Source organism: Montipora foliosa, chromosome 10, assembly GCF_036669935.1.
Source record: "Montipora foliosa isolate CH-2021 chromosome 10, ASM3666993v2, whole genome shotgun sequence".
NCBI classification, from domain to species: Eukaryota; Metazoa; Cnidaria; class Anthozoa; order Scleractinia; family Acroporidae; genus Montipora; species Montipora foliosa.
In genome coordinates, this window is record NC_090878.1 from 23,458,297 (window position 1) to 23,473,296 (window position 15,000).

Below are 15,000 nucleotides of genomic sequence, written 5' to 3' on the forward strand. Positions count from 1 at the left end.
ATTCTAGTAAAGTGAAAATTAAGCACTTGAAATTTTGAACTGTTGGAGAACAAGATTCTCAAATGAACACTTCAAGATACATATGGCTCTTTTAGGAGCCACCACTCATGAAATGAACATCAAAAGTGTGCTTTCCGTTTGCTGTATGCTTATTCAGTGGCATCTTAAGAAGTTTTTACAAATTTTAATTACGCCTTACAGGGGTTTCAATAAGCACCGACGGCCGACGAAAAGCGTCGGCTGCATCGCTCGGAGAAGTCGGCTACTTTTTATCCTACAATGAATTAATTGAAGGATTCCGCCAAACCTGAAGTAAAATTAATTTTTGATCGACTTGAATGTACCTTTTTTAACCTCAATTTCAAAATAATTATCAGATTTGATATTGCCATCTTTGAGCTACAGGGCACGGCTATAACTTTTTCCCGCATTTTTGCCTAGACCAACCGTCACATTTTTTACGTAATTCAATTACGTTTAGTTACGTCCCCAAACATATCAAGACGTTTAATGTAAAACAGGTCGTTATTGAGTAATCGTTGCATCAAGACTTGTTTTCCAAAAACAGTAAATTTTTCGTTAGTTTCATTGGTTAAGCCTTCTCGTTTGTTCAGATTAAAATGACATATTCTTATTGTTCGACAGAACTGATTTCTCATGTTGAGAAATGTTGAAATTCGCGCGTAAGAGGTTTGCCGTTCCCGGCAGCTTGAAATTGGTAGTAATGATGACATGAAGTTGTCGAAACATCATAATTATAACGTTAAAAATCGTTAATTTTCCTTTTGAAATGGTTTTCCAAATCTTTCTTCGCTGGAAATTATCAAAAGAATGCGCTTAATTGCACACTCAGTGTCTCTGTTGATTAGAAATCTTCCTTCATCTTCAGTGCTGGAAATCACATTTCAGAGCTTCCAGATTTCACAATCGTCTGGGGGAGCATGCCCCCAGACCCCCCTAGACGAAGGGGCCATACGGCCCCGTCTTGATACAGTCGGCTACTAGACTCAAACCAGCTGCCTACTTCAAATTTTATTGACACCCCTGCCTTAGAAAACTCCATTGTCAGATGTTTCCGTAGATAAGCCACACCCCTGTTTTTTAAGTTCACTTTTGAGAAAAAAAGGTGTGTTTTATACATGGACTTGCAGTGTTAGGGCTGAAAATAGCACAGCAATGGCTGTTCAAATTTCTATTGACAACCCTCTGTAAGTTAAAGTGTTGTGATGTAAGCATAATTATGTATTGTATTTTGTAAGTTATAATTTTTTGCAGTGAACATGTAAGTTTGTGACATCAATTTAAACAGGGGCGTATCTGCCAAATAGTAGCAGTATCTATAGTAGCAGTATCTATAGTAGTTTTGAGTTCAATAATATTATAGTTTTCAAGAATAGTTATCAAATAGTTTGCAAATGGTGTCAGAGTATATGAAAGGCAGCATATATGAAAGAGTTAAGTACTCAAGTATTCTTGGATTGTCATTCTACACATGGGATAACGTCACTGTGATCAAAACCCATTTTTTGTCTTAGTTTATCCTGGAGGCATGTTTTGCAAGTGTGTCGGCTTGACACCTGACTGGAAAAGTTGTATGTTTTAATTTGTGACAAATGGAAAATAACAATATAAAATGACAAAGTATGTCTTTAGGCACAGCTAAGCCCCTCCATACAACCAAATGTGCATCTGTGCTTCTTTGGATGTGATCTGTACACACCATTTTAACAAAGGCATCCCAAGGTCACAGGGTCTTACCTCAGTAAATTCATTCTTCAAGTATCGAATGGTTAACGAGCTTTTACCCACACCACCACTTCCTACAACACACAGACGAAACATGATTCTACGCTTCTACTGGAATTACACCTGGACCACGTTTCCATTCAAGGCTGTGATGAACCAGTGCTGAAAAACACATGAAATGTCCTTACTATGTCTAACAAAAATAAGAAAAGTACTGTTGCAAACTTGATATTATATGGAACTCTTAATTACTCTGACCAACCTTCATCCAATTCCCTTGAGACTCTGGCTTATAAGGAGTCAAAGTATTTATAATTAGAGCATTAGAGAGCTTAAATTGAGCCAGGGATGGCAACTGCAGGAGAGCTGTTTTCATGTTTAAGTGAATCTTTTCTTTACGCTTACACTGCTCAGAATCTTTTCACTGCTAGTGATAATAATTTCGTTCAAAAATTAGGGGGAGACAACTGCCATGGCATGCAAAATGTTAATTTCCTGTTTCCAAATCCGTCCATGGCTCAAAAACACCCATGTTTAAGCTTCCTATTGTTTTTGGCATGAACACTCGACTGTGTGACTAATGCTTGTCCTGAACAACACATGTCAGAGAAAAGGAGACAAACACATGGCTGAAATCTCTCTGTGTTCTTCCTTAAAATACTTGTTTTTCCCCTTCTTAAATGGTCATGCATTTTACATTATTGTTACCAGCTGAGGGAGTGGCCAAGGCCTAATTTGCAGACATGTCTGGGTCATGACAAAGCATAGTTCTGTGCTACAAATATCAACAATAAGTTGCAAATGCATAGTTCCTGTAGACAGTGAACGGACACCAGAAGTCAACGCTTCAATGGTTTGCTAACAAATTGGGTAGAAATAGCCTACACAGGGCCAAGGAGCTTTTATTCCAGTGTCTAGCAATAAATAAGCAACCATTATGCAACCATTAAGGAGAAACTGGTGGTCTACGACATCTTCTAAACGTATTAACTTGCACCCGCGTGCCACTCCCTTGATCCTACCTAATTGACCCTAATTAAGCTTAATTAATTTTTAAAGTAGCAAAACATTTCCGTGTAAACTATAAAATATAAGGGCATGGCTCTCTTGGATAATAATGCCAATAAATTAATCAATGTTGTTCTTATCTTAAATTTTTCGATCCCCAAATAGATACATGTTTACAGAAGGTCAAATAACAAACAGATTAAACACAACTTTAATACTCACAATACGACCAACGATAAGCTTTAAAGGTCAATGGGAAAAACACCGCGTTTATTTCTTTGGTGACTCAGGGATTAACAAAATCAAACGCAAACGGCGCGCGACACAATGGCTCAAAAATCATAAACAATTTAAAAAACACTTAAGTTCCGCTAGTCGTCGACCATTATCTCATTTTAAGAGTCGTGATTCAAAAATAGGCGAAGAAATCTGGCCGTAAGCCCGTAAGTCGTACATTTATCAAATAATTGGGTACTGGCAATGATTTTTTTTTTATTAAATCATGATATTGTCATGCTGTTGGATCCAAAAAAGCTTGTGTTGGAGTTTGCCGTGTCTAGATGTCTGGAGCAAATCCGCCTCGAAATGTCAACCTGCGAGAGCAACGCAACAGAAGTAGCTCGAAAAGATAAAGATTTGTAACCCAAGGAAATAAATTACAAATAATAAGCCCAATAATGCAAGTTTACACTTACATCATGGAATTCATTGAAGCAAGAAATTGCAGTAAGAAATTTAAGTACTTAGGTTTCTTTGCAAAAAGATTTGTGCGTGGAAAATCGCTACCGCTTGGAAGTATATAAGATCATCCTGTCAGCGACCTGGCGAGCACAATGATCGGAGAGGTTCTAACTGAAACTGTTTCTTCATTAGCATGTTCGAAAAACAACTTTGATCGCCAGATGAAACGAAGGAAACTTACCACTGATTCGAAAGCGCGCAGGGCACGTTTCACGCCAATTCAAACTCTAAAATAACCCCAAGGAAGCCAGTCGACCGAGCCAACATGAAATGCGAAGAAAGACAACTTACAGATTGGAGTAACTGCAAATTCCATTCATTGAAAGTCCCTCCACATCTCGGGTCCAGCAGTCAGTAAATACTTGAAAACAACCGATTCAGTTGTTAGAAAAACACGTGACGTCATCACCAATCAAATCGCAGCTGTACACGTGAATCGGGTCTGTAACATTATGATCTTTTTCCTGATTTCTCTGTGGTCTTGGGTTTGTTTTCTTTTTATTTCCCTCCGTCGCCTTCTTAAAATCCGCTTAAGTATTGAAATTTGTAAGTATTTAAAACGTTAGCGATTCTTTAATTAAAACTTGGCACATAATGTCGCCAGGTGTCTCTTCGAGAGTGTTATTGTTCTCTTGACGAGCTGTTTACGAAAGCTTTTACATTTGGCAACTTCTGACATTGCCAATGAATTTCAAACGAATGTTCTGGTCACACTTAACGTTTCCACTTGCCAGCCAGAAGCGCTTTAAAAACAAGAGGCTGCCACTACTATCTCGAACAGAACTCTTGGGTAAAATTCCACCTTACCGGTAAACATGATTTAACATGCCCTTACAAAGTATATTGGTCTCTCCTTTCCCCCATTCCAATGTTGATGATGTGGTGCAAATTTTTGCAACTCTTCGGCCGTTTCTTAGCCAACATTGGAATAGGGGGATGGGGAGGGGAGGGCGAGAAGTAGGAAGAATTTAATCATTTACCACACACGCAGACAAATTTTATGGTGGTGTCACATTTTCCCAATGAGTTAATTACGTTTTGTCCAAGATTGTCGCTCATACAATAGGGTTGAAGAAAAAGATTCAAGGCAACATGGGCATAGTTTAGCTTATGGAGCATGTCGGCTCTCAAGTTTCTGTCAGGTTACGCGTGGTGCGTCGATCAAATCGAAACTTCAACATCCCTTCCCCCACCCCCGGGCATTTGACTATCTTCTGTGCCCACGGAGTGGGGAACTTGACCTTTGCCTGCGTAGGGTGGGGAAAATTGAACCGGAAGTGGCAGGTTTCAAATAATTGTTTTTTTTCGGGCGCTTAAGTCGCTAACAGCTATAAAACACGTGTTTGGACGAGATGGAAGAGTTTAAAGGAAGAGATGTAGCATTTGTGAGTGATTGGCTCACAAAAAAGGTCTTCAAGAGTTATTAAAGACTACAGGAGCCGACGACGATTGTTCTTTAACAGCGTGTGGCAGACAAATCTTTCAAATCCGACGATAGGGTAGGGCATTTGAACACCATTTTGGCCCGACGGGGCGGGAATTTTAATGCTCCAATCTTCAAAAAGTTCAAAAGCCCGGGCTTTGCCCGGGGTGTCGGCGCATAGCAGACAAACTGGCTCAGTCGAGATTACACTGCACTTATATGCGTGAGTCACGGGTTCGAAGCCCGGTTGAGCCAACAATTCCGGTCTTAACAAAGAAGTAGTAGCAAGTGCTTCCTTTGTAGTCTCGCCAGCATTACCTTTCAAGTTTCTTAGGGAAATGACCAGCTCAGCGATGTTCTTGAGCATTAGTATTCATCGAACGAGAGGTGGAAATAATCTTGTTAATGGCCAGTTGTTCATTGAGACCATGCACGTAAAGAACTACCGAAAGTAGTCAAATCGAAGGAGTTAAACCCTTTAAACTCATACAAGGCAGGAATTCGAGAAACAGCCGTCTATATTTCGGGATGTCACGCAACGCTTTGGGGAGCGTTGCGTTTCATTTCATTCATTCGGTTTGTCACGCAACCCTTTCCAAAGGAAAGTTACGTAGTACAGAGCTAAAGATGTCTATGCCCGTTGAAAATCTCTTCCTCGAGATCGAATCTACAACCACATTTGGTTATTCACGTAACTAAAAGTGATAATTCGATCAGCTTTACCTTTTTGCAAGGAAAATACATTTTTCGTACAACTTAATACATCAGACTCAAATATTCACTCATATTCCTCAATTATTACGAATATACATTCATTTTATTGCTAAGTCAAACTCTTTATGTCATCTCGCTAACACTACAACTGGATTAGCAAGAACGATTTTCCAGTGAAAGTTCACTGCTGTATGTTCAGATAGAAGTCAAGAGCTTAAAAGGGCTATGTCACTATGTCACGCAAAATGATGTAATTTCATGACACCCAAAAAGGAGAATGAAACATTGCAATAATCACTTAAAATCGTTGAACAACAAAATATATACACTGCAGAGTTCTCAAAAGGAAAGACAAGCATGGATGGACACAAATGGACAAGACTGAAACGGATTGCATTTGGGCCTACGGGCCTACGTTTTTCAAGTTTATGGCAAATCGCCTGGATAAAGATCGTTTTTGCTCAGAATCTTCTTCTTTGTGATGTAAGGATAATTTTATCAGTAAAGGAATTCCACATTACCATTTTCGAGTTTAAAACTCCTGATTAATCAAAGATTTCCCCCGGAACACCCAAAAATAACGTGACATAGCCCTTTAAATGTGGCTATTTCAAGTTGCTTGTTTTACAGCAGGGTGACAGAACTTTATGTATATGTATAACTGCTCCAGTTAGGCTTCTTCTCGTTGAACTTGATCTTCGTTTGCCAGTTTTTCAGTTTTTCCGGTACAGATTAATAAAATAGGCACGCATTGCGTACATGTGGTAGTGCATTAACACAGCGTTTTATTCCATAATTAGGGAGCTTACGAAACGACGACGCCGACGGCAACGACGACGCTACAAAACAATAGGTTTAGTGAGCAAAAACAATGGCTCTGCACGTGCGTTTTACATTTTGGTACATTTCTTTGCCGTCATCTCCTAAATGACGACGTGAAATGACCAAATTCAAGGTTCTGTGGAGGACGTTAGCACATGACGATGAATTTTCAGTTCTCTCCCTCCGCTTCCAACCTTCACACACCAGTTTAATTCCTCGACAGTTACTACACATTTTTAACGCTAAACGACATGAAATAGTTTCGTAGTGATATGAATAACGCGAACTCCTATTTTTAAATGAAGTCCTCGTAGCCGTCGTCGTCCTCGTTTCGTAAGCTCCCTATTGTCAACTGAGCTGCGTTTTGTTGTCCAGGAGATTTAAGTTGTCTTTGCGTAATATGTAGCTCTAATAGTACACGACATCGTTTTGGTACCGCATATCATTGCAGTGCCATGGTAGATCTCTAAGGTAAATAGCCGGGTCCTGAGATGACATGTGGTTACTAGTAAAATACTAAACCCAGTAAGATTGAAGAAAACAAAAGCGAATCGAGATGCATTGGCTTCGAGGCTGACATGTTGATCATTTTCAAATTCCCTTACAACGTGTTTTTTTCATTTTCACCACAAGTTTAAGCGTGTGCTCAGAGTTTCTGACAGCTTTCTAAGACAAAAGTTCACTCAAGTTAAGCGCTGCCCTGCGGGGTTAGTATCTGGATAGGAGACCTCAATATATATATATACGACTTGCTGTGTCAGAAACATAACACCGAAAATTCTATTTTAACGCTCAAAAATGCGAACTAAGCAAGGTACACATATTAAGACGGAATCCACCTGAAGTTTGAGTAACAAGTGGACAAAAACCTAGTACCAAGATTATAAACATCGTATTGCAAACTTCTGTACGACTGTTTTAAATACCTTCTCAAAAAAATAATTTCTAGCAACACCAAACGTCAAAAACAACTGTTGCACTTCGTAAGAAACACTTGAAAGTATATGGTGAAATGAAACTGATGATGAAATTTTACCTGTGTTTGCACAATTTCTCTAAACGTTGAAACTTAATTTTTCTCGTTCCCATGGGAAATTGTTTTCGGTGTTATTTCACGCAACTATCTGTATCTTTAGCTTTCAGGAAATGTAAAAAAGACTGTAAAATACTTAAAATTATTCTGGTACCAGATGTTTGTCCACTAAAAACTGAAATTGCTCGATTTTCTATCGGATTTCGTCTTAAAGTAAATGGACATCGATACACAGTTTTTAGAAAGAGCACAAGGGAGTTTTCAGGAAGTGTCGATCGAGAATGAAATATTCTGCTCCAGCAACAACATTTGCGACATGAAACATAAATTTTGAACCACGAATGTAAAAAATTATCATCGGCGAAAAACATTTTGGGAGATTTTTGTTACGTTCAATTTTTCTACTGTGCTTTTGGCTGCATAAGTAAATCGAAAAAATCGACAGTGTCGTCCAATTCAGTGGGCGCCGTGATCAAGTTATCTTGCGTGCTTACTCGCGAAACAAACGTTTCATCTGCGTCAAAATGATGGCCAGACACCGGGTTTTTGTTAGTTAGGTTTTTTTTTCCTTTCAAGTGTTACAAAGTTTGACAAAAAATGTGCGTGTACAACAAAAAGATCACAACAGCCTCTTGAGGTAGACCATTTTTTCTGCAAAGTCAAAATTTTACTCTCCTAGACGTTATTTATCACCAGGTAATTCTATCGTCTTGGAAATAGCAGCTGCTTTATCATTCATCAGCGTCACAAATTCTTGACGATTTTGGCGCTCATCTTGTTGAAACTCAAGCACGCTTCCAACAGCCCTGTTTATTTTTTGATTTATGCAAGCACTGCGGGGTATTTGGCACCACGGACACTTACACTCTTACAACCCGGTGACATAGTGTGCAGTACACTCACAATGCACTACCACAATAAAAGCCACAGCTTTCTTCTTGCTTCTGATGAGCCAAAAAGCCACAAAGTACCGCGACGAGCTGCAGAGGATTGTTAAGCTTCAAAACACGAACGTAAAAAATGACTTTCTTAGCCTCAATTGCGGCCTTCTGTGGATAAAGTTATCTGTCATTTTTCAATTGTTAAGACGTGCTTCACGGACCACTCCCTCCGCGTGTCCAGTGGAACGAAGTGGTAAACAATCTGCAAGATAATGTGAAAATTTCAATGAAGACATCTTTCTGCAGTATGTTTTCTCAATAAAACGACCCGGAGTTCAACCGGTGTCTCGCGCTTTATCAACGTAGATCCCCCAAGACCCAGGAGGAATCTACCAGGAGAGGACAATTTTCCTTTCCACCCGCTCCGACATAGACTATGGAGACGAGAATGTGAACTAAAAATACAACTTCGACTTAAACTAATCATTTCGCGATCACTTGTTAAGTCCTTCGAACTGGAGAGGGTGTACCATCCTTCGAGGACCAATAAAATTGACACGAACGGTGATGATGTTTGGAGGGAAAATTGAACATGTATCATTGGGTGTCCTTGTACTTTCTCCACAAAACCTCAAATTTGGTCATTTCACGCCGTTGTCGGGGCGACAACGATAAAAAAATGTACCAAAATAAAAACGCACGTGCAGGGCGTGCAGAATCATTGATTTTGCTCATAAAACCGATTATTTGTGGTGTTTCTGGTAGCCGTCGGCGCCGTTCTCGCTTGTTTGAGACCCTGGTTGTCCGGAGTTCACCGACGTTGATAGCGTGCGAGCTGGCCTTGCAGTTTTTCATAGCGGGGTAATTTAAATTAATGAGCTTAAGCATGCGCGTTTTTGAGACGCGGACGGCAACCGGAAGTGAATATTTCGCACGTAAGGATAGCGGTCTCTCCCAGATTTTTAAACTTAGGGTCTCTAATAGTGAAAAGATACTTAGCGATATAAATGTGGTAGTGTGAAGACAAGTTAAAAGGGAAAACAGCTCACTTCCGGTTGCCGTCCGCGTCTCAAAAACGCACGTGCTTAAGCTCCCTATTGACGTGAGCAACGAAGCCACCAAGAGATTGGAGTGAGACGAATGACTCGAACTGAAGACCCAGCTTGAAGGCTCCTTTGGGGGTTCTTACCAAAATAAGGTCCCGGAGAGGCGACGCTCAGTCCAGTCAGTTATTTTTAGATGAACAGAAAATGGCATTATACATGAAGCGCCTCTAAACGCTTTCTTTTCTGCCTATTCTCCACTTGCCCCTTTTCCAAGGGGGGAACCCTTCTCTTCCCAAAATATCACTAGATTGGGAAGGTAGGGGGGGGGGGGGGAGGGGAGAACGACGGTCACAAGCGTCATCTAAGCATTTCCTACCTATTTAGAACAATAAGATAAGCGTTACTTTTAGGTCATGGTAAATGCAGCAGATTATCCTTTCTTGCGGAGAAGCACTTGGGGGACAGTTTGTGACGTTCATTTTTCTGTATTCTGAGACACGAGTGATGTTGAAGTTGGCGAGAAGAGCAAGAGGACACTTTGTGACGCTTACTGAAATCAGAGTGCATCTAATTACTTGAATTTCTGGACATATGTATACAATAGTGTTTTCCCGTGACGTCACGGCAGCCATGTTGGTGTCCCTAAAAAAAGGAACGGCGGCCATGTTGGTTCTCGGTGAAAAAAACAGGGTTACTTGTCCACGTGATCACGTGATACTTGTTCACGTGAGGATCACGTGAATGAACACAATCTATACAATACACATTTCATTGACCACTCCCCATAGGGGCTTTTCAGGGCCAATGAAACAATCACGACAGAACAGAACATTCAACAACAACTGTTAAGAATCCCAACTGGCCAGAGGCAAGCTAGTTGCAAGCTATCTGCATTGAATGGGTAATCCACAACTACACAAGTTCATTCAAGCACGTTACCTCCATACAGTTGGCGTCTAGTTTTAAAACGTAGTCCATATCTCCACGGTGGCTTAAACAATTTTTACTTGAACGGCAGTCCACTCTGATATCGACTTCACTATGCGACTAGAAACAAATTCAACAAAGAGAACTTTTAGTGTTAGAATGCTATTTTCATTGTCATTGAGTGTTACAGTAATTACGTGATTGCATAGCTATGCCACGGTTGCTATTTTAGAGCCCAAGATTATATCATATATCTTTCGTTTTCACTTGACACGAATCTCTTGTGCCTGCATAGCTAGTCAAAATTAGGCTTTACCGATTCGCTACAAAAACTCCGCCACTTGTTCATCTTACAAGAAGTAAACCGAAAAAAGGGGCCACCGTAGTAAAGAAACTGTTGCGGTACGTCGATCGGTGGGAAGTGAAACATGAAAAATTTGGTTTCATGAAACATTTCAAGTTATCAATCATTTACGCCTGGTTTTCACTAATGACACAAGCAACATAGCACGTTTTCAACCAACCTCTAGGGACACCAATAACAATAGAGAAACGTACGACTTCTGGTGGACGAACAAAAGAAGTTAATGAGAGATGTTTTGTTTTCGTCCACCAACATGGCGGCGATGACGTCACATGAAAACATCCTATTCTTTGATTGCACCAGACGTCACCGCAGCCATGTTGGTAGAAAGAACAATAGCGAACAAGTCTTTTGGAAATTTGACTCTATTATTATACAAAATTTGAGCTACATTTTTCTATTGTTTTGGCACCAACATGGCCGTCTTATCACGTGAGTTCAATCAAAGAAGACGTATGTGCACTAATTTGTTGTAATTTAGGGTCTTTTATTCAAACTAAAGGTACAAATGATCAAAACACCAATGAGTTTGCGTATGTTCCTTATGCTTGTGCTTGCGTCGCTCTAGTGAAAACCATGCCTTAGAGAAAAAAATTGAGAGTTTATCGTCAGGTCCTCACGTTCTTCACTTGGTCAATTCACGTCGTTCTTAGGCCGACAACGGCACAGAAATGTATGCAAATGTAAAGCGCACGTGGAGGGCGTGCACAGCTTTTGTTTTTGTTCATTCGACCTATTGTTTTGTGGCGTTCTCGTAGCCACGTCCTCCTTGCTGAAGCTCCCTAATTGAGGTTTTGATGACGTCACAACGAGAGTGTCCGCCTTGGCTTGCATGTGACGTCATTGGCGGCCATGTTGGTGTACTGAACAATAGCGAAAAAGTGTTTTGGGAATTTGGCGCTATTATTATGCAAAACGCGAGCGACATTTTGCTTTTGTTTAGTACACCATTCACGCGAGTGCAAACCCCGTGTCGCTCATGTTTTCCTTGCTTTTACGGGTCAACATGTCGTTGACCACCGACCTGCTTGAAAACGAACGCTGAACTGCCTGCTTGCTTCGCGCGCGCTATCTCACGTGACTTCGTAGCGACACTGACCAATGACGAAGTAGAATTGAAATGTGACCCTTCCATTCTCTATTGCTACTCTGAAACTGCTCGCACCCAAGTTATTTTTAGAATACTTAGCCCCAATCTCGACCCCGGAGCTCTGGGGAACCCTGAAACAAAGTGTCTTCTCATTGGTTTTCATGAAGAACAATCAAAAGCGTGTCTAATTGGTGCATTCATGTTAGCACGAGGAGTGAGCAGGCACCACAAGGTTCAAATAGCCAATTTTTAGCTATAAGAACCCTACGGCGCATGCTCTTCTACACAGAGTTTCCCAGAGCCTTGGGTAGATCCAAGGCTCTGGTGACCACAGCTCACACTATACGATGATAACGACATGGAATAATCGTAAAAGACTCTCGATGGTGCAAAGTTATGTTTTGAAGTGACGTTTTCGTCTCCAGACGTAGCCGTCGCAAATGTTAAAGTCCCTAGTATTGTCAAATACTCAACGGCTTCACTACATTCAGCGCTGCACCAAAGCTTACCAAGTTATGCAGCACCAGTGTGACTCTGCTAGCACTTTCATATCGGTACAAAACCAGATCTTTCATTCCTTTCACATTTTCTTTTTTCGAGTAATTATTTAGCACTGATGACGAAAGAGCTTTCTTGTTGACTTGGCTTTGGTTTTCCGATATCGCAGTCACTTGGAGAGTTGGTCTGCACTTGTTACAAAATACTTCCAAAACAAATGGACAGGACTGAAACACACAATAAGAAAATTTGAAAATGAGAAACAAGGAAATAACGGTAAGATACAAAATGACTGGAGGATTTGCGTCAAATGTGTGTCTGTTTATTTATTAATCATAAAAATTACAATTTCCTCGATTGTGATTGGTTTTAAAAACTCCTCGGACAGTTTGTTTTCGAACAATTCAATAATCCAATTACATTCAAAGTTGTTGTTCAACTCAACCAATCACATTCAAAGTGGTAGTTTAAATCAACCAATCACAACCTCGGTTACAATCACCATAGAAACAGTGTACAGGCTGCTAAACTGGGGCTTTCTTTCTTTCTCTCTCTTTCAGATCAACATTAAACAAATCAATTTAAGCCTCCTTTGTCAATCTAATGCAAAATTTCCCTTTCTTTCATAACTTGGCCCTTCTTCCTTTCTCTGAAATTGTAATTTTTACGATTAATTGGTAAGAGGATTTTGTGTCGTCCAATTCGGTCTGTAATCATACTTGTGATAAACAAATCGGGAGACCAGGATTTTGTTATCACTCGTATGATTACAGACCGAATTGGACTCCACTCACTCCTTTTACCATTACCAATAAAGGCCAGTTTAGTTTTCCTTGAAATATACCCTGTCTTGCGGCAAAATTATACCTGATCTAACTCGAGGCCTTTGTTATAACCCATGTTGCCAAGTGTTACCCATAAGTCATTGGGATCACCATCGGCATCCTGGGCTTCCATTGTGTTTAGTTCCAGGAATCCCTCCAGAGTGATCTCATCATCCTTCATCTCAAAATTCTCTAAAATGAAACCAAGTTACAATGACCTTTAAGGCATCAAACTGTTGACAGACACAAGGTAGAGTCACCCCTACATTCAACGAAACAACTCATAATATTTTTATTATGTTTTTACAAAGGTCAAATACACATCGTTAATTAGTTAATAATAAATTGATTGATTATAAATTAGTTATTAATTATTATTCTCTATTTTCGAATGCCCCATGATACACTTTGTTTTCCCCCAAATTTTGCATAAACTATTGTTTTTAAATGCTCTTGGGGACACTGCATATCCCCACGAGCATTTGAAAACGATACTGTATGCAAAATTTGGAAGGCAAACAAAGTGTATTATGGGGGTTTCGAAAATAGAGAATTGTACGTCATCTTGAGAAAACAAAACCTGGTCTATCATCCGCAAAAAAATCAGTTTTTCTAAAGCTGGTGACACACGGTTCAACATCGTGCAACATTTGTTGCTCAACAAATGTCTCACGCTGTTGCAGCCTGTTGAATGACAATGATGCTACGTGTTATATGTCTATAAATACATTCAACTGTTGTCGAACGAAAATTAACAATTCTTTCCATTTTTGGCGGCAAATTTGGAAAAGGCAGATGACAAAAGGTTGTTGTCATTGCCAAAGAAATAAAAAAAAACAAAAGCTCTATTTGGACTCGAGAATGGCTGAAAAAGGGAACATCGTTTGGGGCATATTATACCCTGATGGCGGAACTTCAGAACATTGATGTTCTTAGTCACATTTCATTCTCATGGACACCACTTCCTTCAGTTAGAGTTCCTTCAGTTAGTAGCTCCACTTATCACACGTCAGGAGGTCCTTCGCTTTGGTGTTGTAGAGACAGGGACAATTCTCTTAACACTCAATCAACTGACATATGTTATCGTGGTTCCACTCAAATAAAGATGATCCTTCACCATCACATGCTGCAGACGCCATATTGAACCTTCCAAATCACGTGAATGCGAGACTGGAAAACGATTGGCAAGCGCCATTCAACAAGCGGCTAATTGTTGAACGGAATAGAATTCATCTCTATTAATTTTCGTTCAACAACCAGGGCCATAGCCAGTATGAGGCAAACCGAGGCACCTGCCTCGGTCATTTTTGCGTGAAATTTAAAAATAAAGCGTGATTCCAGTGTTGTCTTTAATATGTACTCCTCATAAGCATACTTCCGAAGATGATTTAACCATGGACATTGCCTCAGTCATATTTTTTTCCGGCTACGGCCCTGACAACGTTCAACATTTGTTGAACAGGAGGTGCAACATTTGTTGCACAACAAATGCTGAACCGTTGCATGGTCACGGGCTATAGCCATTGCGTTAAGATATCATTTGCTTTCAAATTCTCAGTTTCAAACCGAAAACTTGTTCATAGTAAGGTATACCCAGGATAAGTGTACACCCAGGATAAGTGTGCTTAAAGGGGCTATGTCACGTTATTTTAGGGGTGTTTAGGGGAAATCTTTAGTTAATCAAGATTTTAAAACTCGAAAATGGCATCCTGGTCCCAGAGGTTTTTCTTGGGCAGCGAATGAGCCGCAAAGCGGTGAAGACGAGTCCCGAAGCGGCGAGAAGAGAAAAACCACTGGTTACCTTGGTTTCGAATCTCACTTTCAAGCAGCCACCAGCTGTCAAACGCGTCAAATTGATAATTACAAAGGGACCAAAGGCAACT

General features: G+C 40.2%; 2 protein-coding genes across 3 annotated transcripts in view; both read right to left on the bottom strand.

Moving 5' to 3' along the window:
* Positions 1-3,932, bottom strand: part of LOC137972991 (ras protein let-60-like) — a 20,277-nt gene extending 16,345 nt beyond the window's left edge. Inside the window, exons 1-2 of one of the 2 annotated variants that reach the window (XM_068819690.1) lie at positions 3,787-3,932; positions 1,759-1,908 (exon numbers count right to left, since the gene is read on the bottom strand). In XM_068819690.1, coding sequence (XP_068675791.1) covers positions 1,759-1,842 — 84 coding nt within the window. In that variant the 5' untranslated portion in view covers positions 1,843-1,908; positions 3,787-3,932. Of the gene's footprint in view, positions 1-1,758; positions 1,909-3,676 lie in introns of both variants that reach the window. The other variant, XM_068819691.1, reaches the window with a different exon arrangement.
* A 1,685-nt stretch (positions 3,933-5,617) lies between these two features.
* Positions 5,618-15,000, bottom strand: part of LOC137972987 (EF-hand calcium-binding domain-containing protein 7-like) — a 20,105-nt gene continuing 10,722 nt past the window's right edge. Inside the window, exons 10-13 of the mRNA XM_068819687.1 lie at positions 13,161-13,309; positions 12,305-12,520; positions 10,354-10,461; positions 5,618-8,630 (exon numbers count right to left, since the gene is read on the bottom strand). Coding sequence (XP_068675788.1) covers positions 8,556-8,630; positions 10,354-10,461; positions 12,305-12,520; positions 13,161-13,309 — 548 coding nt within the window. The 3' untranslated portion in view covers positions 5,618-8,555. The remainder of the gene's footprint in view (positions 8,631-10,353; positions 10,462-12,304; positions 12,521-13,160; positions 13,310-15,000) is intronic.